The 27,143-nt window shown below is 42.4% G+C and overlaps 1 protein-coding gene across 2 annotated transcripts in view; it reads left to right on the plus strand.

Annotated features, from left to right (window-relative positions):
• Nucleotides 1-27,143, plus strand: part of LOC120927552 (septin-5-like) — a 100,772-nt gene that overhangs the window by 26,615 nt on the left and 47,014 nt on the right. Inside the window, exons 1-2 of one of the 2 annotated variants that reach the window (XM_040338310.1) lie at nt 5,862-6,242; nt 22,720-23,559. In XM_040338310.1, the coding sequence (XP_040194244.1) occupies nt 6,192-6,242; nt 22,720-23,559 (891 nt within the window). In that variant the 5' untranslated portion in view covers nt 5,862-6,191. Of the gene's footprint in view, nt 1-5,861; nt 6,243-22,719; nt 23,560-27,143 lie in introns of those variants that run through there. The other variant, XM_040338311.1, reaches the window with a different exon arrangement.

A 27,143-nucleotide genomic window follows, 5' to 3' on the forward strand; every position in this document is an offset into this window, starting at 1 on the left:
AACCATGTCGCATTGAGGGCCAATGCAAGGGACGGGGCCATGTGTAGTAAAATCTTGGATGAGAACCTTCTTTTCTCAGCCAGAACACTGAAGATGGGTCGTAGAGCGGTTTTCCAGCATGACAATTACCCAAAACATAGCACCAAGGCAACAAAGTAATGGCTCAAGATGAAGCACATTAAGGTCATGGAGTGGTCCCAAGATCTTAATCCTATATAAAATTTATGGAGGGAGCTGAAACGAGTTGCCAAGCGACAGCCAGCAAACCTTAAGGATTTAGAAAAGATCTGTAAAGAAGAGTGGACTACAATCCCTCCTGAGATGGGTACAAACCTGGTAACCAAATACAAGAAACATCTTACCTCTGTGCTTGCCAAAAAGGGTTTCTCCACCAAGTACTAAGTCATGTTTTGCTTGGGGATCAAATATTTATTTTTCTCTTTTGTAGCATTTGTTTTATGTGTTTTTTTCTGGATTTTGGGTTGATATTCTGTCTCTATCATTTCAAATACACCTATGATAAAAAATCGTAGACCCTTCATATCTTTGTAAGTGGGCAAACTTACAAAATCTGCAGGGGATCAAATAATTGTTTTCCCCACTGTAACTTATAATTAATATATTATAATTGTTGTTTTTTGATGATCTTTTAATTTAATCTTTGAACTAGAAAACACCAACTCCCATGTGCTCAGCATTTAGAAAACGGTGCTGCATCAGTATCCATCAACCCAGCAATTCCTGGCACCTCATTCCTAGTCAAGTCCACAGTTACTAATAGATACAAGAAATTAACCTCACTCATTAACTATGTGCTTGCTTGCTCTTTCTCTGACTCTCAGAGGCCCCCTCTTCATCTCTCCCGTGACTCCCACGGTAGGTCCTTAGGTAATCTGTGCTACAGGTCCGGTCCCAAAATGCGGGAAACTAACTAATAGTTAAGGGAACAAGCACAACACCCCTTCACCAACCAGAGTAACCATCATCCTATGCCAGTCACCCATTCTCTGGCTGGTTGGTGGCCTTAAGCTAATGATACATGTATGGTTATCCCTAGCAACGACAATATAGCCTACACTACACAGCAAACTACACGCTGGACTAAAGTGTTTTGTAACTACTCTAACCTACAGTCCTTATTTTACAAGCCCTGTTTTTTGGATACCCCATGCAATGTACCACTTAAGCAGAGACTTTGAACCAGGCAATAAACAGGTAATGATAACTTTACTAATAAAAGGCATCACACAGGTAAAATTCAGGCAGTTTGTCACATGTATTCCCATACAAGGTGCTCTAGTGCCCATAGGTTAATCATACCTGAAGAACAGCAGAGAGTCCTTTAGATACAAAAGTGCTCATGATTGGCAAACAATCTACAAGAAGTAGCACAAAGTCCATACAGTCCATGTTTGGCGAAGATCAGTCCATCCTTGGTAGTTTTCAAGTTCCCAGTCCCTCAGGGAACCCCCTATTGCCACGCCGCCCCCCCCCCCCTATCTGGGGGTACCAGCCTACATCTTGTCAGTATTTTCAGCTGTTCTCCTCTGGAGCACTAAAGGGCACCTTTTTATGTGGATCTGTGTAAAATTGGTGGGAAAATCCAGCCAATCAATCCCTCAGATCCACCACACCTCTACATTGTTTCATAGGAAAGACAGCAGACTTGACCAAGATAACTGCAAAACATTAGCATAGAAAAAAAAACATTAACCCTTCTGTAGGTGCCTGCCTATATGCTGGTAAAGCATACATTTACTTGGGGGGGGGGGGGGAGTAGTCGTTGTTTTTCTTTGTAGAAGAGACATACTTTGTCTTTTCTTAAATAAAGAGCTAATTTTTTTTAGCCAACCTTGGCCTTCTGTCAAAACCAGTAAAAGACTGCTGTGGTTCAGCAGCGTGGTGGATTCCTAAAAAACAATGATGGAATGTTGAGCATGGGAGAATGTTTTTTTTTATATCCCAGCATTTCATGGAACTTTAGGATTCCTCCTGAGATTGCTTGGTGTTCCTTAAACAGTGACATATTTCATATCCGATGATTTTTGTGTAGTGGGCATCAATGTCACTTGGTGGAATAAATGGTATGGCAATATTTGGGCCTCTCCTCTAGTCTCTCAAGTAATTAACCACTGACATCAATATTATTTTTCTGTTTGTAGGGGAGAAATTCTTCCCATTGACCCATAATCTATAATTATATTCTTTCCACTTCCATCAGTTTAAGGAGGTCCTTCTACCATTGATTGTCAATGTAGGGCACTTTTCCACTTTCCTTCAATTTTACAGAGTACAAGTACACTGTCCACCAAAGGGCGCACTTTTCACCAACCACCAAGCTAAAGAGGCACTTTTTTGCTTACTTTCCTTGTAAGGGGGCATTACTACACTGACCAATAAAAGGGTGCGCTTTTCCACTAACCACCACTGTAAAGGGGCAGTTCTCCACTGACCACCAATACAAGAGTGTACTTTATCAATGACCACTGATGTAAAGAGGCATTTTTTTCCACTGTTTAAATAATATGCTCCCCGCGCTGTGGGATGTGTGCAGGTGCTGTGAATTATCATATCAGACTGCTGTTGGGATGTAGGCTACAAGTTCCTATAAAGTGTAAGGTATAAATGCCCAGTACTGTCTGCCCATATATATTTAAATTAGTATATTAATTTGAAAAAATAAAATAATTGCAAGTTTTCTCCTACAACGTGAATCAATAAAGTGAACAAAATCATTGACGTATAAAGAATATAAAAAAATGAAATTCTCATTTGGTGCATAAATCCATAAATATTGTCCGTGAATAATCCTTTAAAGTGTTATTGTGTTTCAGTGACAAGTGCTGTCAGATAAAGTGCCGTTCCGTGCTCCCCTCCTGATGTGCCCACACGCACCAAAAGTATATATTGCGCATGTATTGATATTTATCCTCTAGTGAATGGCTGTAACTTTTCCTCCTCAGGGATTTCAACAACCAAGGAAAAACTATGGGCCAGATTCAGAAAGGAGTTACGACGGTGTATCTCCAGATACGCCGTCGTAACTCTGAGTGTGAGGCGTCGTATCTTGGCGCCTGATTCAAAGAATCAGATATGCCAGAATTTGTCTAAGATACGACCGGCGTAAGTCCCTTATGCCGTCGTATCTTAGTTGCATATTTATGCTGGCCGCTAGGGGCGCTTCCGTAGATTTACGTGTAGAATATGCAAATGAGCTAGATACGCCGATTCAGAAACGTACGTGCGCCCGGCGCATTGATATACGTCGTTTACGTAAGGCTTTTGTCGGCGTAAAGTTACCCCTGCTATATGAGGCGTAGCCAATGTTAAGTATGGACGTCGGAACAGCGTCGAATTTTACGTGGTTTACGTCGTTTGCGTAAGTCGTACGCGAATAGGGCTGTGCGTAAGTTACGTTCACGTCGAAATCATTGACTATTTGCGACCTGATTTTGAGCATGCGCGCTGGGATACGTTCACGGACGGCGCATGCGCCGTTCGTTAGGAGCGTCAATTACGTGGGGTCACAAGTCATTTACATACAACACGCCCACTACCAGCCTACTTTGAATTACGTAGGCTTACGCCGGCCCATTTACACTACGCCGCCTTAACTTAGGGCGCAAGTTCTTTATGAATACGGGACCTGCCTCACTAAGTTACGGCGGCGTAGTGTATCTGAGATACGCTACGCCCGCCTAAAGATAGGCGATTCTATCTAAATCTGGCCCTATATGTTTAGGGTCCTCACATCTGTATAGGGAAAGAGAAAAATGAGAGATCCATAGTGTGATACCGTTTTTATTGGTATTAAAACATTTTAAAAGCTGATTTTCCACTTACAATAATCTCTTCTTGTGTGTTAGCATGTAATTACCCCGCTTTGCAATTCAAACCCACGATCTGCGCTCCAACAAGCGGACGTGACATCACCGACAGTGATCCTTGCTTAATGCATTTTGCTCCACCCAGGAAGTGTCTTCAGAAGCTGATGCCCACCAATGTAAGGGTCAGCAATTCAGTGAACACCAATGTAAGCATGCACTTTATTGACCATCAGTGTAACTGATCTCCAATTTAAAGTTAAATTTGCACCCTGCTTCTCAACTCGCTTGCTGCATGGGAGAAGAGGTAAGAAGTCCCCTGCTTCTCACTTTAATGTAAGATGTCATTTCCGACAGCAGAACACCCCCTCCCCTGCTTCTCAACTTTAATGTGACATGTCATAATTTTGCTTAGGGCCCCAGGGAGGTCAGGATCGGCACTGTTACCAATGTACAGGGGCACTTAACTTATCACCAATGCAAAGGGACCCTTCACTGTAGTGTAAGGGGTCACTACAATAATCACCAGTGTAAGGGGGCACTACAATAATCACCAGTGTAAGGGGGCTCTTTCGAGACCACCAATGAAAGGGGATTCTTCCTAGGTCACCATGAGGTATAGATATAATTAATTTTAGAAGGAGATCCCTGAGGCCCCGTACACACGACCGAGTTTCTCGGCAGAATTCAGCCAGAAACTCGATTGGAGCCGTATTCTGCCGAGAAACCCGGTCGTGTGTACACTTTTGGCCGAGGAAACCGACGAGGAACTCGTCGAGCCAAATAGAGAACATGTTCTCTATTTCCTCGTTAGTCAATGAGGAAACTTGGCTTGCCGAGATCCTCGGCGGCTTCACAAGGAACTCGACGAGCAAAACAATGTGTTTTGCCCGTCGAGTTTCTCTGACGTGTGTACGGGGCCTGAGACTGAAAACATTTCATGGTTCCTCTGTGTTAAAACGGTTGAGAAAGATTGGTCTATAGCAGCACTTCTCAACCTTTCTAGTGCAGTGACCCCTTGATAAAATTTCCCAAGTCGCGGGGACCCCCAACAGTAAAATTATTTTCGTAGCGTGTGTTGTCAGCACCCAAGGCAAGACAAGAAATTTGCGCCCCCAACCCACACACATTTAATGCTCCCATTTTAGGATGTACCACTCTTTCTCTTTGTTCTCCTTTCTTTCAATTTTATCTCTCTCCTAATTTCTTGTAACCCCCACCCACCTCTCTAGCCGTCTTTCTTGTTCTCTTCTTCTTTCTCTCCCCTTTTCTTTGTTCCTCCCCCTCTTTTCCTCTCCCTTCCATGTATTCTCTATTTTTATTCCTTCTCCTTGGTGGGGGGTGGGGGGAATGGGGTGAGTGGGAGTTCTGGCGGCGAGTTGGAATGAGTGGCAATGCTGGGGGGAGTTCTGATCAGCCAACTTAGGTCATCTGCTGATCTGAGAACTGTATTGGGGACTTTTAATGGCAACTATATTAACAGATAGTGTTACTCACTGTGTCTCTGACTTTGTGGTGTCTCGTAGCGGTGACACCTATGCCGAAATCAGGAGATAGGGTCTTCTCCAGCCCCTCCCACTTCACATTCCTCACCAGTCAGTTGACCTCTAGTCTCTGCCCTCCAGCCATGCCGTAAACTGAATGGGCGGCTGCGAAAAGACTGAGTGGGCGGCTGCGGGCTCAAAAGACAGCCCTGCTGGTCGGCCACAAAAAGGCTGGGAAAGCAGTGTGGGCTTCAGGAACAGCCCAGGATTCGGTGACCCCTGGCAAATCATCATTCGACCCCCAAGGGGGTCCCGACCCCCAGGTTGAGAACCACTGGTCTATAGCAAAGTGATTCAAAGATCAAAACTAGAAAAAACTGTCAACTTTAATTTGCAAATCGAAATTAACGCAGAGCTGACTGTAATGGATGATAAGGGAATAAGGGGACCTTCTGTAATACTATGTGGTCAGCAAAACTGAACTGAGAATGATTTGAAGCTCTCATTGCTAGTTTCATATAAGCATACATTTGTCTGCCCCTGCTTTTATTCCCATCTGCCTGGTTCAGAGTGTATTAGAAGGAGGGCAGTTGAAGGTGACTCTGTATAGGCTACATGATTCTTTGACTGTTCATAGTGAATACGATTACATTGATTTTTGAACTACCAGTGTTTCTACATGTCCAGCACACATATCAAACATTCATTAAACACACAGCAAAAAGCCTGCCTGAGTGTGCAAATGATGCCATAGTAAACTTGATGTTTATTGGAGGTGGAGGGGCATGAAACAATGTGTGTCTCAGGGCGGTCACTGTGTCTGATGTGACTGTACTGATCCATATATAAGCAGTAACGATCACTGGAGATACAGTTTTGGAATATGGAGAGCAGCAGTGAAGAGAACAGTAGTGACGGAGAAGAGGAGAGCCAGGTAAGGAAGTGCATCTTTCCACTCTTTTGCTGTCCTGTAAAAGCAGTTTTCTATACTCTCAGAACTTTCATGTCATAGTCTTTCATAGATTAACATTCAGGTCCTTTTTCATTCCAGTGTACATCCAAATCTTACAAACTATATCCCAAACCTCTTTTTTGAACTTATGTATTGGTACACCTTTTGCAATATCTCAAAAAAAATTGGCCTACATTACTGTTGACTGTTCATTGCATGAATGTTGTACTGTCAGTTTTTCCATTTTCTACAGTGTCAGTTTATATGAGCTATACTCATCTATAAGAACTGTCTCTGAGCAACACAAATAAGAATGAAATGCAATGGACAATGTGAGTGCACATTAACCACTGAAAGTCAATTTGATTCCAGTTTACTGTAATTAGATTAGCTAAAAGATCCTTTTGGTTAGTTATTGAAGTCTATTGCATCCCAACTGCCATTTGTACTGCTGTACTATACTGTTACATAACTGTTATTGTTTTACAGTCTATAATAAAAAGTCTTTGTACAAACATACAAGATTGTAGCAGGCAAACATGCATGTTTGTGCCTACATAGAGGGAGAATTAAAAGTAATTGGCAGATCAATTTTTCCATGAGCAGAACTGCCCAGGGAGGCAATCAGGATTTTTTCTAGGTGCCTACAACTATACAAACATTCCCCAAATCCAACTGTAAATGGCCAGGAATGACTAATTCTCTCTAATATTTGCAGGGACCTTTAGTTATGCCAGTGGCATTGGAGAATATATTTCTATATTCATTTTTTAACATAAGCTAGGGGTGGTACATAGCTTTGTCTTTGCACTATTTACTTCCCTATAACACACTGCATTTACTGCTTTAAAATAGATTTCTCATGCTGCTACACTGCAATGCTGAGCATTCTGAGCATGCTGATAAGAAGACAGAGCAGAGTGACAGAGAGCTGATAGAAAAAAGAAAAAAACTGCGCCAACTCAATATAACCAGATGTGATGCCGGAACAAAGTAAATAAATTGATCAGAAACAGTCCTAAAACATGTCCCAGTGATAATGAAGCAATAAATGTAGCAATAAATGGTATTCAGCTGGAAACTGACAACACCGCAGTGCAGGAAAAATGTATCAGCCACCACATAGACATCCTCTTACCAGATCGATAAGAGGGAATAGCCTTAAGCAGATTTACCCGCACAGTGATAGCACCGGGTCCAGTGGAACCCAGATCCAATCCTCCATGGGAAAGAACCAGCTGCCAGGGGAATCCACAATCCTCAACAGGAAAAAAACAGCTGCCCCTTCACTCGAAAGTTCCGTGGGTCACCAGAACAGAAAACAGGCCATAGCGTGATACCGTTTAGGGGTTTTTATTTCAGTAAAAAAGATTGTACTTACAATTAAGCAGAATCATAAAAGCATTTAAAATTGGTGCCGGCCGGCAACGGAGGAGCCCTTCCTTATTCAAAATGAGCGCGGTAGCGTCACTGAGCGCACGTCCCAGACGCGTTTCATCATAGGTTGACGTTTTTAATGGGGATGTTTTTTTCTTTTTTCTATTTGTATTTATGTGTGTATGCACTGTTTACTGCTGCCTTCTGGTTTAGCATACCTATTTTTTATTAATTTATATTCTTGGGTTAGCGCAAATTTTCTTGTCTCCATGACAGAGAGCTGAATCTGCTGCTTCTTGTTTCCCTTTTCAGTAACAATGTGGTGGTAGAGAGAAGACCTGTAAGGCCACGTACACACGATCAGTCAAAACCAATGAAAACAGACTGAAGGACCGTTTCATCGGTCCAAACCGAACGCATTTTTCCTTTACCCAATAAAGGGCACGTCTTTTTTAAGAAATTGGAGTGCGGCTGTCCATATCTTTCTTCTTTTGCATATCCAAACCGATCGTGTGTGGGCCCCATCGGTCAGTTATACTTCGGTCAAAAAAAAGAGAACTTGCTTTAAAATTTGACCGATGGACGCCTAACCGATGGGTCAAAACCAATCGTTAGTATGCAAAAGCATCGGTCAAAAGGCCGCGCATGCTCAGAATCAAGTCGACGCATGCTTGGAAGCATTGAACTTCGTTTTTTTTAGCACGTTGTGTGTTTTACGTCACCGCGTTCTGACAGGATCGTTTTTTTAACCGATGGTGTGTAGGCACATCAGACCATCAGTCAGCTTCATCGGTTAACCAATGAAACGGTCCTTCAGTCCGTTTTCATCGGTTTTGACTGATCGTGTGTACGCGGCCTAAGGGTTACATCAGGCCTTCTGGCCTGCCAGATAGGGTTGTGCTTTGGGGCAAAGCTGTGTAAATCTCATGGACAGAAATATTAATCCTATCCCAGGTAAAACAGCTTCCTTTTATTTACTGCATGTGTTTTATCTGTTTGCCTGGAGTTTTAACTCCCCCCAAAGTAAGCAACCGCTAGCCAATGGATGCTTCTCAGTGGGCAGAGTCTATAACCTGTTGAATTATCGTTTGGTTGAGGCACTTTGAAATTTTGTTCCAGTAGCTTGAATTTGAAATTCTATCAAGCATGTACAGTATATATCTGACTTCATTATTCTGTATCTAGCAGTAATAAAAATGATGTTAATGTACAATGTATATGTAAAGCGCTGTGTAAATTGACAACGCTATATAAGTACCTGAAATAAATAAATACATCTATATTCAATTTAATTACCTGATTTGGTCTGCTTGGAGTGGAGAGTTGTACATGGGTTTTTTTTTTTTTTTTGCTGATGCTGAGAAACATATTAGAAAGTAATATAAGCAGAAATGTGGGTTGTTCATAGTGACTAATGTATAAAACAAATGGAAAGCTCTGATTGGTTTCTGTTTAACAGCTACTTTACTTTTGTGGCTGTTTTAAATTATGAAGTTCTAATGGATCAGTCCAGAGAGCATCTGGTGAAGTGCTGGTGGAATAAATCTTGGATTATTTAGATATTTATATTAGTTTTTATGTTTGGTGATACTGGTCTGTGTCATGGAATGGATCTTGGAGGGCCAAGATGCCTTGCAGAAGTATTTTTAATGCCGCGTACACATGACCGGACATGTCCGCTGAAACTGGTCCGCGGACCAGTTTCCGCGGACATGTCCCACCGTGTGTACGGCCTAGCGGACAGGTTTCCAGCGGACAAAAGTTTCTTAGCATGCTAAGAAACTTGTCCGGTGGAAACCTGTCCGTCGGACATGTCCGATGGTTAGTACACCTAACCATCGGACCGAAATCCCCCGCATGCGTCGAAGTGATTCGACGCATGCGTGGAAGCATTGAACTTCCTGGTTCGCGCACGTCGCCGTGTCATCGTCGCCGCCACGTCACCGCGTTTTCTGTCTGCGGGGATTTTGGTCTGATGGTGTGTACACACATCAGACCAAAAGCTCCCCAGCAGACATGTCCGATGAAAACGGTCCGCGGACCGTTTTCATCGGACATGTTCGGTCGTGTGTACGGGGCCTAAGAGGTTTAATAGTTTATTGAAATACATATTTTTTAATACTGCATACTTGACGTGACTGTAGCCGTATTAGTGCAATCGTGACAGAGAAAATTGAGTACTGTCCGTGATACTTTTTTTATTTGCACTAACATACAATTTTTCAGGACAAGCTTTCGGGGTATGTCCCCTTCTTCAAGGTCCAAGCAGTACTGCAAACACACTTCTATCACAATTTCTGAATCTTCTATTTTGTGATGGCCTAGAAATGTTGCACTGTAGGAGCAGGAATGAGATACAGAGCTATGTCTGAATAAAGCTCATTAGATTAGACAGTGTGAAGGTCAGCACCAGAGGATATTGTATCAATCAATGTATCAATTGTAGCTTGGCAGTTAATGGTGAGCGGAACCCAACTGTCTGGCCAAGGACGGGTATAAGAGGGCAGACTTAATATCTTTAACTGCTGATCTATGAACAGCATAAATGTAACAGGGCATTGGTATTTATTAACATACAAATTCATATACTCATTCTATTGGAAAAGTGTCTAATTTTCATGCTTATTTCAAATTTAAGACCAGACAAATATAAATTAATACTATTTATTTTAGTTAAGTATTCCTTAAAAAATTTGTTTTAAAAACATAGGGGCAGATCCTCGTACAGCGGCGCATCTGTACGCTGGGCGCAGCGTATCTAAGATACACTACGTCGCCGTAACTTATTTATTTTATTTTGAATCCACAAAGAATTTGCACCGTAAGTTACGGCGGTGTAGTGTATCTCTGGCGGCGTAAGGGCGTGGAATTCAAATGGATGTAATGGGGGTGTGTTTTATGTAAATACGTCGTGATCCGTCGTAAACAACGTTTTTTTTTTAACTGCGCATGCGCCATCCCTGGGGGTATCCTAGTGCGCATGCGCCGTACCTGGGGGTATCCCAGTGCGCATGCTCGAAATTTGACCGGAAGAAGCCAATGCTTACGACGGTGACGTCATTCTACGCAAATTCCTATTCGCAATTGACTTAGGCAAACAATGTAAAAAAATCTAAATTGTACGCGGGAACGACGGCCATACTTAACATTGAGTACGCCACCATATAGCAGCTTTAACTATACGCCGGAAAAAGGCGAACGAAAACAACGTAAAAAAATGCGCCGGCCGGACGTACGTTCGTGGATCGCCGTAAATAGCTAATTTGCATACTCGACGCGGATTTCGACGGAAACGCCACCTAGCGGCCACCGAAAAAATTGCATCTAAAATCCGACGGCGTACTAAGACGTACGCCTGTTGGATCGATCCCAGATGCCGTCGTATCTTGTTTTGTGGATACAAAACAAAGATACGACGCAGGAAATTTAAAATTACGCGGCGTATCAACAGATACGCCGCGTAATTTCTTTGAGGATCTGCCCCTAGGTCTTTGTATTGTTTTTCTGCATTCCTCTGAGTGAGTGATGCTCAGTCTGTTGATGCCCCTCCATTATCCATTTAGCAGGGCAAGGGAGGGTAAGAGCCGGTTCACACTGGGGCGACTTGCGATCCGACTTCATGTCGCCTCAAGTCGTCCCAAGTCGCGCTGTAGAGAAAAACAATGGAAGTGAATGGGAGCTGTGTTAATACACACGACTCAAGGCGATCCGACTTCAGAAAAGGTTCCTGTACTACTTCAATCCGACTTGTAGGCGATTTGTACCCATTGATTTCAATGGAAGTCGCCTCAGAAGTCGGATCACTGTCTTATCTGAAGCTACTTTCCAGGAAGATAACATACATTTCTCAGGCAAATCTCTCCTGCCCCCCTCCCTCCCCCTCCCTCTCCCAGAGCTGATTGTTGTTTTATTGGCCACTGGAAAGTCTCCTGTCCTGGAGACGACTTCAAGTTGTGTTGTAAATCGCCCCAGATCGCCCTGTGGTTCATGTTCAAGTCGTGTCGGAGTCGCCTCTGAAAGTCGTGCTGGAAGTCGTGTCGTCCTAGTGTGAACCGGCTCTAAGAGACTGAGCTATATTGCTTAACAGAGTAAAAAAAAATTGTCCCCCAACCTTCTTATGCTGTTTTTGAGGGATGCTTGTATCCAGGGCTGCTGTTAGAAATCCCGGGCCCCGTACAGCCTACCTGACAGGGCCCCCCAGCCCCACCCCCATAAATATATCAAAACAATATTTTCACAAACAAATACACTAAAATCATTATTAGCGAACACAAACATAACAGAGAACCTGTGTGAATTAGCCCTTTTTTAAATAGTTTTTAAAAACCTTTAAGCTTTTTTTTCAATATAATTTTTTAGAGAATGTTAAAATGTATTGGTATTTTATTTTACAATTTGTATTTTTTTTAAGAGACAGGTAAACCAGCAGTGCCATGGGGGGGGCAGCACAGTGACAGGGGGCACAGATGGGAATCAGAATCAGGCAGAACAGGGAGGGGTATCGGTGCGGGGGAAGTAATTCTGTAATTGCTCCTCCATCCAACCACACTGATTCCCTCTGCTGTCCGGGCCCCCCTGTTTGCCCGGGCCCCCTACAGGAGGGCTGGTGGTCCCCCCCTATCAGCGGCCCTGCTTGTATCGCAATGTATAGGATTACAGATTTATTGTAGTTCAGATATCCATGTTTTACTGTACTTACATATTTTATTTTTGCTTGGAGTTTAGTTTAATATAATTATGAGAAGTAGAAACAAGCAGTATGTGATACAATTGCACAGCACATAGTAAAAAATTTAAACCACAAATCAATTATACTTTGTTTAAAAGCTAACCACATCAATGATACGTCAAAAAATAGGCCTTGAACTGGAACAAGATCCCTCAATTGCCCTCTGTGACGAACCCTTGTGTCCTCAAACAAAACTTTGTTTGCCGTCAATGCTTCCTCTGTCCAGAACCAGTACCATCCAAGACTCAACAGCCCCCTCCCAACCCCAGTCACCAGACAACACCTCAGTGTAGAGTGGCAAAACAAACTGCTTTTATTATCACACATTGACACACAGATATCTCACATCAAAACACTTCCCCCCCACCCTTGGAAAACAGGGCGGGTTAGACTTTCCAATGACAATGGACACACAGGTCAGGTGTGTTCAAACTTCTCATCAGTAACCAGTCTTATCAGCAGGGGCTGCTGGAGGAATCCCCCCTCCCTCTTTCCTCACAGCAAGACACTTACACATCCCATAATAGTTGAGGCAGACAGCCACAATAGACAATAGAATACAGTCACACCCCAAACCATCACAGCAAATAGTTTAACAGCATTAAACAACACACAATGTATACATTTTACAAGGTTCCAGTGTGGCTTTAAAGAGAGTCTGACTAGTACAGATCAGAATGGAGTTCTCATTTACCCTGTGCCCCTATTAGAGACACAGGGTGATTTACACATAAGAGGGCCTGGGGAAGCTTGACAAGGAGCCTCCAGGGTAAGCTGAGCCGCACAAAACCCCGACCCAAAGTCACTCCTGTCACACCCTCCTAAATGATGTGCCAGTTAAAATGCCGCGGCCTACGAGGCGTTTCGTTTATTTTATGCTGCTTGCGGCTGAGATCACCATTGCTGGAGCTTGGAAGTCTCCCTCTGTATCGGTTTACCGCATGAAGAATAAGTTATCTTGAATAATGTTACATGAAAAAATAGCTTGTACCCCTAAAGATAAACATACATTTTTGGAGCGAACCGGGAGCCACGGGCGAATTATGTTCAGATACCCTCAGATACCAGTCTCCTGTACTTGGCTGATTGTATATCACCATGAGGTCTAATATCAAATGTATATTATAACTGCATATGTTTTCTCGGAGTTGTGATCCTCTATAAGTTGACAAGTATGGCACTACTGTGTGCTTATGCAGCTAGGTGCCTGGGGTTGCATGTTATGGTAAAGTTCTTTTGCTCCTTAAAACACTAAGAATAAAACCTTTTTTTTTTTTTTAAACTGTCGGGTAGCCAGTGCAAGGACTAGAGGATAGGGGTAATATGATTACTTGTACCAGACCTAGTCAGGATTCTGGCTGCAGATTATGTACATATTGTAGTTAAAAGAGAAGTATGTTTTTTTCCCATCGTACTTACCTAGGTGGACGCATCTGTCCCCCGCCGCCTCTGCACTGAGAAGCGAGCAATCCAACATCACCGATGGCTCGGTTCTCTTAGCACCCCAAGCAGAGAAATTGCACTCCTGTAACACATAGGAGAAGCCCAGCTTGACTTATCCTTTAATTTTATTATTTATTTATATTTATATTTATTTTATTTATTGGCGTATAACACTCACTTTTTTACCCTGAAAATAGAGGGTAAACTGTGCCTGCGTGTTATACGCAGGGGGCTTTGGAAAGTTTTTTCCTGAAACTTCCCTCTTAAAGTTAGGGGGGCAGATCCACAGAGCAAGTACGCCGGCGTATCTACTGATACGCCGGCGTACTTTCAAATTTCCTGCGTCGTATCTTTAGTTTGAATCCTCAAACCAAGATACGACGGCATCTGGGTAAGATCCGACAGGCGTGCGGCTTCGTACGCCTTCGGATCTTAGATGCAATACTTCGGCGCCCGCTGGGTGTAGTTCGCGTCGTTTTCCGCGTCGGGTATGCAAATTAGCGATTTATGACAATCCACGAACGTACGTGCGGCCGTCGCATTTTCTAACGTCGTCTGTAGTCGGCTTTTTGCGGCGTATAGATAGACTTGCCATGTTAAGTATGGCCGTCGTTCCCGCGTCTAAATTTGAATTTTTTTTTTTTACGCAAGTCGTCCGTGAATAGGGATGGACGTAACTCACATCTAAGTTAAAAAAATGACGTCCTAGCGACGCCATTTAGCGCAATGCATGTCGGGAAATTTCGGAAGGACGCATGCGCAGTTCATTCTGCCCGGGGACGCGCTTCATTTAAATGAATCACGCCCCCTACCCGCCGATTTGAATTCCGCCGCCAGAAATACACTACGCTGCCTTAACTTAAGGCGCAAATTCTTTGAGGATTCGAAGATCCGCCAGGTAAGGTACGGCGGCGTAGCGTATCTCTGATACGCTGCGCCCATCTAATTATCTGTGGATCTGGCCCAGTGTGCGTGTTATACGCCTGTGCGTGTTATACGCCGATAAATACGGTATATAGTGGAACAGTGGATTTAAGAACACCAGTGAGTAGAGCATTGCAGTAGTCGAGTGGGGAGAACACATATGTATGGATCAGCTTTTCAGCTACAGTGTAAGATAGCATAGGACACAGCCGAGCAATGTTTCTCAAGTGGAAAAAAGATGTTCTGACAACATTTTTGTACATGGGGATCAAAAGTTAAACTAGCAACAAATCTTACCCCTAGATCTTTTAATTTAGACTGAACCTAAAAGTACAGTTCCATTTATGGGGGGGGGGGGGTGCCAATAAGCATGACTTCAGTCCTGTCACAGTTTAATTGAAGGAATTTGTGGGCCATCTATTTTTTTATATCACAAATACAGCTAGATAGGAGAGAAGCAGCCAAAGTAGAATCTTAACAATAATCTCTAGGTTTTAGTGAAACTACTTACTTCATGAAAAATTGCAGCTTCTGTGAGCGCAGTATAAGCTATATGTAGCCTCAGCTTCATACAGTATAGAGTGCTGTGTTGCAGCAGCAGCAACAGCAGGAAAGGAAGTTCCAGGTTCCAGCTTTAAATTGAACGACTTACTTCACTAACATACGTACATATTCGCCAGCACACTGTGGATCGTACAGAACGTCCAAAAATGTATTGCAGTGAAAACATCACAAGGATTGCAACGTTTCAATGTCGCGCAGGACCTCTTCGTCAGGCAAGTGATCACTTGCCTGACGAAGAGGTCCTGCACGACTTGGAAACGTTGCAATCCTTGTGATGTTTTCACGGCAATACATTTTTGGACGTTCTGTACGATCCACAGTGTGCTGGCGAATATGTACGTATGATTGTTATTCCAGTTCCAAGCTGGTGATCGCTTCAGCACCCATTTTTGCACTTATTGGCCGTTTCTCCAGGAAGGTGTGCGATTGGAATATTGACTAAGACTGTTACTTCACTAACAGATGCAGCAAATATGTACACTGTACAAACCTCAGCTACATACTGTATACAGTGCTGTATTCTGGCAGCGGAACTGGAAGTTTCTGTCCCACTCTGTAACAAAATTGAGTCAGACTGAGCACTGCTCAGCCATTTACAGGCTTTCTGCAAGTTTAATTGTAAAATGGGGAGATCATGATGTCATCTACCCCTCTCTCCGCCTCAGGCAATCAGAGGAAGCTTTGTATTCATTCATAAAATACAAAGCTCCCTGTGAATGGATGAGCAGCACTTTTGTTCCAGGAATGTGGTGGAAACATCCTGTCCTGCTGCCAGAACACACCATTGTATACTATATGCAGCTGGGGCTACATACAGTTTATACAGCGCACACAGCCGCTGCATCTGTTAGTGGAGTAAGTAGTTCATTTGGACCAACTTAGTCCAAACAAACTATTTAAAGTTCACTGAAACCTGGAGTTCTGTTATAAGGTTCTATCACCCAGGTGTTCTGTAATCGGCAAAAGAGAACTGGGCAGGGCTGACAACCCTGTTTGTGACTTTACTGGGAAAAAAAAGCCTAGAAGTCCCTACAGCATTAATAATTTTTTTAGCCTCAGTTTTCATTTCTGCATCAGAATCTACATAAGTTGACTATTACTTTGAACCTGTCATACATTGATTGATATGCCATCCTGCGTTCTTGTAAGGCAACAGACAACCCATCTAAAATGACATTGAAATTTCACATATGTCTGAGAGAAAAAAAACTGTTTACTCTGAGACTGATGTTGGGTTTGCATCTCTTTGTTGACGTGCTGGTAGATGATTTGTAAACCCACTCTCATCCTTTCTAAACTACTGCCATAGTGCTGATCTATAAGCATATAGACGCCTCCTGCATGTATCCTTACCTGTCAAATGTTTCCCCTCTGTCTGTTATAAGAACGGAAAAACTGCAGATTCTCCTCTACACTCCCCTTGTCAACATGCACTTTTTCCTGTGTATTCCTTACACTAAATTCTGCTATGATCACTAACATCCAGTCAAAATCCAGAAAAAGTTATCACATGACTTCAGAAAAGGAGTGGGGGTAAGGAATTAAAAAATAATGCCTATCTCCAGGCTAGTGCATGGGATATGTAAATAACCTGTCACTCACAGCAAGGGGGGCGGAACGGACTAAGGTTTTTCTCTGTAAGTCCGTTTTATTTCACTGAACAATAAAAGAGGATTGCTCAGAGCTGGATTAACTATGTGTGGCAAGTCTGGGCAAAGATGATAGGAAATCTTATACTGTACATTGTGACATCCAAAAAATGTATTAAAAATTTTGGGTTTACATCCACTTTTCAGTAAAAAAAAATCAGTACTTGCAGCATTTAAAAAAAAAATGATTTTTTTTGCTTGCATTGCACGCATTGCAGAAAGGTTTTGCCCAGACATACACAGTTTTCTTATATAAGGATGTTGAACAATATGTTTGCAGTACAGAAGTCTTCAAGCTAATTATATGACGATTTACTGATTGTGTACTGAGCTGTGACTTAGAAAATGCCTTGCAAACAGTTTCACCACATAGGCTGACGTTAATTCAGTTATTTTCAAGCCACAGGGTTGGACCTAGTACACATATACCCACCTAACTGAGATACCAACTTAACTGAGATATCAACATTCCAATTTGTCTGATGGAGAACTTGAAATATAATCTCCGAATGCAGAAACTGGTGTGGATGAGAAGGCAAATTCTGCACAAAATTATCTGTTCTGCATAAATAAAGAATATTAAATATAATCTGCCCTGGAATATAACTAAACTTAACTGGTAGATGTGGAAAAATACTGACAGTTGTATATGCTTGTACCTTGATAAATGCGAACCGATGCTGTTTGATAAAGGATTGTTGAATACTGTATGTTGCCTTGATGAGTTGGACGCATTAAAGCTCACTGACATATTACTGTGGTAATGGTAAAGATCACTGCATTGTCATCATGATTGAATATATTGATTGCTTTCTTTGTTCGTGTATTTACTGTGAGTTTTGCTGACATAATCAATGGTTCTTTCATTAATATCCACAAAACATTGCTAAAAACACTATATAAAAATAGTTGCTGCAACCCCATTTTTCATTGACATTCTGTAAAGTCAGAAAATATGATGTTGGAAGACTTGGAGAGTGAGCAGTAAAAGCATAAAAAACATAAGTCTTATGAAATGTGGCTGCCTGGTTGTATTGGGGGTAAGTTACCTACAGACTTTATTGATTCATCAGAGGATCACACAGTCATAAGATGAAAGACAAAATTTAACCATCAGGTAAAAATTGATGCTCATGGCTATGCAGAGTGAGAGTGGTTAACCAATACTAGAGGTGCCGGTCTCTCTAAGTAGTGAAGCCCCCCTCCCAATAAATATTTAGGATCATGGATTTCTGCCATAGTTGGTAGGTGGCTACAGACTAAGTATGAGCTTCATATTCGAGTCAAACTCATGTTCGACTCGAACATCCTATGTTCGATCGTTCGTCGAATTACAAAAGTTTTGGGCCGTTCGCGCCAAATTCAAGTGGCGTATTACGGCCCATAATTCACTACGGCATCGCAGTGCTGGCTGATGATTGGCCAAGCATGCACTATGACCCGCATGCTTGGCCAATCACAGCTTGCAAAAAACGGAGAGCCATAATTGGCCAAAGCCAGGCTTTGGCCAATTATGGCTCAGGGGGTGTGTACTGTTGAAACTCGTTTGGTCCAAACCCATGCCTCACAGGTCAGTTCTGTCACTGCTCAGAGCCTCCTCTCATTGGTGCCTGTTGTTACATTGTTTATTTACTTACATTTAGAGAGGTATTAAGGAAAGAGAATTACATTTTTAGAATGTGTACAAAAATTGTATGTATGAGCTGCTGAGTGCTGTTTTTGGGACATGTGACCTACAACAGTGGCAGTTCAGGAAACATGGCAGCTCATGTGACCTGTAAGTGAAGCAACTTTGGGGTTGGCATGTGAATGTATTCACAACAGCTATAACCACTTTCCAACATACTTCCTTTAAATTTAGATCTGATATAGCACAATTATGTGAAAGATGGCAAAGACTACAAAAAGTATTACAATTTACAAAGGGAAGGGGGTCAGGTTGAATACATCAGTGCAGCACTATATACCCAATCAACACTGCACTTTAGGTATATTTAATCACCCAACACTTGAAAAAGCCCAAAAGTGATGACATAAATAAAATTTCAATATATATACAAAATACTACCAAACTGGACCGCTGCAGCCTCCTTAATACTTACTAAAAATCCATCCAAACAACCAGCAAGTAATTGCAGATTTAAGGAGGTGCAGAATGATAAGTCTATAAATATAAATTCCCTTTTCTAGAGTAAAGAATCATAAGATAAATATATAAAAAGTATTCAAAGTAAAATTCATATTTAGGCTCCATGCACACAGGAGCTGATAAACTGCAGTTTATTGGCTTTTTGGCATTTTTTTAAAAAGCCCATAAACTGAACTCTATGTTAGCCTATGTGCCCATGCATTTTTTAGTGTTAATGAGCTTTGGAGTTTATTGGCTTTTTTCTGAACGCCCGAAATTTGCATTCAAATTGCCTTTTTTCGGCTGGAAAAAACACAAAAAAAATTTTTTTTATCCAAGCCAGTGATTAATTCACATTCCACTCCTCCATTTGTAGGGAATCATCAGTCCCAGTATTTGGTCTCATTCACTGGACCCATATGCCTCACATATAATATTGTAGGCATAAAGAGCTTTGGATTAATATCCTCTCTCCAATACCACTCAAAGATCCACTCTCTCTCCAATCTAAGAGATTTTCCCTCAAATATTAGACAAAAAGGAGCACCAATAGTGTGAAAACCATAAAAGCAGTTACAATTTATTGAATCGCATATAAAACCCTCCTTATAAAAGCAAGTAAAAACATGAACATTGAATAATACTAAGCAGCACTGTGTCTAAGTGGTTAGCACTTCTGCCTGACAGCACTAAGGTCAACCTGCCTGGAGTTTGCATGTTCTCCCTGTTCCTGCATGGGTTTCCTCTGCTTTCCTCTTACACTCCAAGAAATGATGGTGGGTTAATTGGCTCCTGTCTAAACTGACCCTATTATGTATATGTATGAATGTGAGTTATGGACCATAGATTGTGAGCTCCTTGAGGATAAGGGACTGATGTAAATGTGCAATTTATATATGTAAAGCACTGCATAAAGTGACAGCGCTAACGAAGTACCTGTAATCATAAAAAAATAATACATCCAATTAGGGCTGGGGAAATTAAAGATGAATTCCTCGATTAATCTTTAATTCTTTTGATCGATCAAAATTCTTGACGGCACCGGACAGCCTGGACAGTGAGACTTACCCTGCTGGATGCGAGCAAACTGCACCCATTGCATCTGTGGAGTAGGAGGATCCATCAGGGGAAGGGGGCAAAAATAACCATTGTTTTCCTGTTCTAAGTAGTTTTGTGCAGACAATTCTTTGTGTATCGACAACATCTATTCCGTGCAAAAGACTGTTCAGTTCTTCAGGGTATATTGTCAATAAAATGCGATCATGTCTGCTTCCAGAAAATGTAAACACTCTGGTATGTCTGAGTGACTGGCTAAAGTGATGCCTACTTGCCTACTATAAAGTGACTGATTAATTAAACTAACTTTCTAAGTTTTTGTCAAAGTTTATTAAGAAAAAATTATTGCGTCAGTGCTACATTTTGAATTTAAAACGTATTTGTGTGAACTGTGAAGTTAAGTCATGGATTGTGTAAACTAACTAGTGTCGGGTGATTGTATGTAGTGTATACCACATTTACCACTGACTAATGCAGAGTTGCAATGCAAGGAGATCAGCTAAAAGTAGTTGGATCTGTATGTGCATTATAATTAATTGAAATTAGTCGATTAATCGATTTAAAAAAAATCGATTAATCGAACACGAAAATTTTAATCAGTAACAGCCTTACATCCAATATGTAATATCAGTCTATGGACCATCCAGCACACCACCCGTCAGTATGCCATCTCCCCGGTGTCTCCCACTGTCCTTCTGCGTGCCAATGCTGTTGTGTCACTACTGAAATAGCGTGTGATGTCGCCGTGCAGTAGTGTCCTAATGCACTTTGTTGTGCTGACTTCTTTGGAGGGCCACGTTTTATACACAGTGGTGGACTATTTTGGGACTTTATATGAATTTTATTTTGAATACTTTTTACATATATAGATTTAGATGTTTAACTCCAGAATAGGGAATTTATATTTATAGATTGATTGCTTTGCGCCTCCCTAAATATGAAATTTCGTGCTGATTGTTTAAATGGAGTACAGTACTACAGAATCAGATTACATCCAGTGTGTGCATTCTGAATTATTTATGTGTGCAGAAGAATTCAAAAGTTTGTAGAACACTGAGTAAACAAAAATAAATAAACAGCAAAGTTAGAGTCGGTTCACACAGCAGCAGCACGACTTCGGGGGCGACTCTGCAAGTCGTCCTGAGGACGACTTCAGAGGCGATTTGCAAAACGACTTCTGTATAGAAGTCAATGCAGGTCGCCCCGAGCCGCCCCCGAAGTCGTACAGGAACCTTTTTCTAAGTCGGAGCGACTTGCGTCACTCCTATTAGAACGGTTCCATTGCATTGAATGGGACGCGACACGTCAGGCGGCTGAGCCGCCTGTCGTGTCACCCCAGTGTGAACCGGGTCTTACTATATACCCTCATTCTTTGATGCCATCATCCTAATACTTCCTTTCATTTAAAAATGTATATTTGCGATGATACCTATAATGAATGACATCCATTATGTAAAATATATGAACATGACTACGGCATCATGTTTTTATATAGTCTGAAAGCCTCTTAGTGTGCACTTTTAAAAATTACATATATTTATGTGTTTGACTTTGAATATTTAAAAATGTAATGGAACTCATTTGATTTCAAGTTCTGTCCTTAGGGTAAGACAGTAATTAGTAAAAATACAGATTAGAATGTCTGATTGATCTTTACATACTGTCAATATAACATGTTCCATCCAACTAATTGAATTTGTGTTCCATTTGAGGTCTAACTTAAATTAGAAAACAGTTTAGACGCAGAAATTTTCCACATACTTTCCAAGATTTGATTGGTGATTAAACACAGATCTAAAAAAATTGGGAAAACTGTTCACCTTTAAGTAAATACAGTAAGTCCCCTACATATGAACGAGTTCCATTCCGAGAGCATGTTCGTAAGTCCAATTAGTTTGTAAGTCCAACAAAGTAAGCCCAGGTACCCAACTGATACAATCGAACTAATAAATAACTGTTAATGCCTTGTACAGACAAGCATACATGTACGATGAAACCGGTCCGCCGGATTTCTGTATGGTGGCTGTACTCACCATCATACAGAAATCCGCGCGTAAACAATACGCGGGGCGTGGCTGCGCCGTCACCTCGACGATGACGCGGCGACGTGGGCGGCCCTGCCAGTTCAATGCTTCCACGCATGCGTCAAAGTCATTCTGTACAGACGACCGAACATGTCCGAGCGGACAGGATTTCAGCGGGCTGTTTTAAAACAAGTCCAGAAATATTTGCCCGCTGGAAAAAGGCCCGGCGGGCAAATGTATGCTGGAATCCTGTCCGCTCGGGCCTACACACGACCGAACATGTCTGCTGAAACTGGTCCGCGGACCAGTTTCAGCAGACATGTTCGGTCGCGTGTACGGGGCCTAATGGGTTTATAACACAGTTCACACAAATAATATATGAAAACAAAGGATGAAATTTAGATACCATACTGTATACAGCAAAGTACACAAGCACCAGAAATGTGAACTAGCTCACATGATTGGACATGCAAAAGTATGTTCGTATGTTTGAAAGTTTGCAACTTGAAGGTTTGTATGTAGGGGACTAACTGTATTTTTAAAATATTTCTTGTGTTTTTTCTAGATCCGCAATTTTCTGCTCAATGATTCAGAAGATGAGGAGCTAAAAGAAATTATTCGTACATTTCCTGGGGAAAGCAGCAGCAACATAGCACAAGAGCCAAAGGAAAGTTTTATTATAGAGCAATCAGGGCAACAGACAAGGGCCCAGGGAGAACAACAAGAACAGGAGGAACAGATCCAAAGGGAACCACAAGACCAAAAGGAGGAGGACTACCACAAGAAAAACCAGCAAAAGCAGGATAGGCTTTACAGAGAACAACCAGAGGAGGGGGAGGAGGAGGAGGAGATATTACATGAAGAACATCTAGAAGAGGAAGAGAGGCTCCGTCGCGAGCATCAGGAAGAAAAGCTGCGCAGAGAGCAGTGTGAAGAGGATGAAAAGCTCCGCAGGGAGCAGCAACGTGAAGAGGAGGAAAGGCTTTACAGACAACATCAAGAAGAGACCCTGCGAAGAGAGCAACAGGAAGAAGAGAGGCAACGCAAGGAACTTCAACAAGAGTTTAGGCTTCGCAGGGAGGAGCAAGAGAGTTTTCGCAAAGAACATCTGGGTGGTAAACTTTGGTGGGAGCAGGAAACTGAAAACCAATACCTTGATCTGCAGAAATATCACAGAGATCAACACAACGAGAGACCATTTTATAATGACACCATGCAGCCTCATGTAGAGCCTGAGCTTCTTTCTGTTAGACATATTAAAGAGGACATTGATGAGGGAAAGAACTCAAGCCAGACACTTCCTCTCCGGCCTTCAGGATGGGGCTGTCCACCACTGGTTCCACCTCCAAGTCCTTCTAGACCTAAGAGCCCATGGGGAAAGCTTGACCCTTATGACTCCAGTGAGGTAAAATCCTTTATAATAATTATTCATCTCTTTTTACAGTTAATACATTATTTTCGGTAAGATCACTGGACAAACCCAACCTAATCCAATTTCAGGGCTTTCTGTCCCTATAGTTCCATATAGTTCTAGGCCCCCAACTTAAGGAGCTCATAGATTATAGATGGGTGGCAGGAGATCTAACTGGCAAATAATTATTCTTTGGACAGATGGGGGTTCAAACATCCACTCTTGTGTTGTCCAAGTAAGCATGTTTTTCTTGACTGCAGATGCTCTAACCCAGGGGTCTCCAAACATTCTAAACAAAGGGCCGGTTTATTGTCCTTCAGACTCTTGGAGGGCCAGATTTTGGCCAGCGGGAGTGAAATTTTTCTTGAAATCAGTGGGAGTAAACATCTGGTATTAGGAGGAGGAACAGTGCCCCATTGCTGGTATCATAGGGAGGAATAGTGCCCCATTAGTGGTGTCAGGGGGAGAAATGGTGCTCCATTGTCGGTGTCAGATGGCAGAATAGTGTCTCGTATCATTGGGAAGGATAGTGCTCCAAGGGCCGGATAAAAGAAAGCAAAGGGCCACATCCGGCCCTCGGGCCGCAGTTTGGAGACCACTGCTCTAACCTATCAAGAGCGTACAGGCAAAAATAATTATGACACATTCTGCCCCAAGGCTTGCCAGCGAAGGTGAGATTATCCATACATATGCAATTATTTTATGATCCAACAGATGAATGCCTTTTGAATAGTGTGAGTAAGTCCTAACTGAATTTATTGTTTATGTAGCTCTCATGCTAAATATATTTTGGTGAATTGTGCCAAGGTAATATAACAAATCTAAAGAAAACCTAACTGGTGTGTGGCCAGCTAAACAGGTGTATATGCCTAATCAACCAGTAATAGGCTTGTGATAGCAGGATGGGAAAATGATAGAACACTGTGGAGATATGGAAAAAAAAAGAAAAAGAAAAAGAAAATCCCTGATTGTGTAATAAGTTAGCAATTTATTGAATACACAAAGTAAACTGACTCCAAATGAAATGCCCCTGTTCCTCAGCCTGAGGAAAGGGAGGTCCTCTCTGAAATGTGTCCTATTTGCCTTGGTGGTGAGGAGGAGAATAGACTGCTTCACGTCCAGTGCTTACCTGGTCTGGAGGCAGCAACTATGAAGGTCAGCACAGCTTCAGGATTGCTGACTCACTCCTTGGCTGGAGTTACTTTACACCGGATTATACATTAGAAAGATCTATCTGTTGCCATTCTATATTTGTAAGTGCATTTCTTTAAAGGAGAAGTATGGCCAAAGCTCTTTTGGCCACACTTCTCCTGTGGGTCACAGGAGTGCACTTAGTTCGGCATTCCTGTGACCTAGATTCAGCGGGCTAAAGGCTGCTGTCGACTGATGTTACAGAATCTAGGCTCTGCAGGGATCCTGACAATAGTGTCAGCATCTTCCTAGATGCCTGACTGGCAGCCTGCTCAGCGTCTCAGCTCGCTGCTGAAAGCTTGAGCCAGCTGTTCCCTCCCCCTCCCCAGCCCAGTGCTTCAGTGAGCTTTGAAGAGGCAGAGCACAGAGCCGGTGACCTACAGTCAGTGCGTAAAAAAGTACTTGTGGGTTTAATTTTTTTTTGTATAATTCTCCTTAAAGGGGCGTGGCAGGGTGTGTGTCCTATGCCTACATCATTTTCACTGATAGGTGTCACTCATTCCCATCTGAAAAAATTGGGAGGTATGTCCTGGCCCCTGTGATCCCCTGCATGTGAAACCAGGGGCTGTCAATCAGCAAAAACACTGCCATTGCAAAAATTATAATTATTCTTTCACTGCCCAAGATCTCACGGTGCAGTGCAGAACGAATGCAATATGTCTCATGACTGCAGGAAATGGCAGAGCAAAAATATATTTGGAAAAAATATATCAATGCCATTTATAAGCCATTGTTTCTATTGTGTTACAATAAAAGGTGAAAGATATGAAATAGTTTTAATGGGTTTAATAAAATTTTAACATTAATACAGTGATGCTGAGCCTGATTAGAGTGACCTCTGCAGATTATAATATGTAGCCGTACCCCGGTAAAGGCCGTGGATTTTCAGCCTTCCCCTTACACACAGCCAGGCAACAGGAATTTTGTAACTTGCTCAATAAATAGTCCAGGGCAATTATGATCTGTTTTTGTTTATTTAGGGGATAAACTTGAATAGGGAATAGGGAGGCATTGGATGTCCAAAACTGTAGAACTTGAACAAACGCTTAATGTCTGCTAGGTATAGTACTAACTTCAACAGGGTTGACCATTCATGGGATTGATGGCGCAGCTAAAAAAAACAACAAAGAATTCCAGCTGAAAAATGCAGGTGCTGTTCCTCACAAGAATGCTAAAGTACCTGGCTGCTTCTGTCCCAAGTTGGAGATATAGCTTCTCATTGCTTTCGCTGGCACTAAGCTGTCCCTTGGTTATAGGCAAGCAAAATATTTTACCTTGTTGTTCTCTCTATACAGGCTTGGGGTAGGATGATGAGGAAGTTACTCACTCAAGCCCTTTTTGATGAATCCTGCAGTCTCCAAGGGGCTGCTGTTCAGGCTTTCTGCTACAGAGGCCGAATCTTGTCTGTCAGGATGGTTCTAGCTAAGTTAGCTGAAACTGGCAAAGGGGGTGAAGCTTTGAGGCCGCGTACACACGGTCGGACAAAACCGTTGAGAATGGACCGAGGTTCAGTTTCATCAGTCCAAACTGACCGTGTGTACGGCCCATCAGTCTGTTGTCCTTCGGTCCAAAATTTTAAAACATGCTTTAAAATCGAACCGATGGACCGCTGACCGATCGGTCCAAACCGATGGTTAGTACACAAAAGCATCAGTTCAAAACCCGCGCATGCTCAGAATAAAGTCGACGCATGCTTGGAAGCCATGAACTCCGTTTTTTTCAGCCCGTCGTTGTGTTTTACGTCACCGCGTTCTGACCCGATCAGATTTTTAACTGATGGTGTGTACACACATCAGACCATCAGGCCACTTCAGCGGTGGACCGATGAAAATGGTCTTTCGGACCATTCTCATTGGATGAACCGGTCAAGTGTACAGGGTCTAAGCTGCACCTTCTCTCTTCCATCCGCTCTCTGCTTCTCCTGTCCCTCTTTCTCCCCAGGGGCAAAGCCCCCCAGCACAGGGGTCCCCTCCATGCCCTGCTCTTCCACTGCCAGGCTCCTAAACATTTATGGACTGCTTCCTCACCTTCTGGGCCTTACCTCCCAAGGGATTGGTGGAAACTCTATAAATATTCAAGCTTTAGCCCCTGTTCCTTAACCCAGGGGAAGGCAACAGAGGCTCAATCTTTGTAGCTCTGCACAGCCACACACAATAGCACCATCTCCTCTGCCTACAGAGGAGCTAAACTAAATGTATCTGGTAACATTGAGGCCACTACACATGCATTTGATTATATTCGCTATACCAGTATAAAGAGCCATAACCTAGCATAGTGAAGAGAGTGATTTTTAATAGCACATGTACCCCCTAAATATGTCCTGAAGATATCTAGCTGTATCACTCTCTGATGTACTCTTCTGATGTTGGAAGTATGAAGTTGGAAGT

This window comes from Rana temporaria, chromosome 2 (assembly GCF_905171775.1).
Source record: "Rana temporaria chromosome 2, aRanTem1.1, whole genome shotgun sequence".
NCBI lineage: Eukaryota > Metazoa > Chordata > Amphibia > Anura > Ranidae > Rana > Rana temporaria.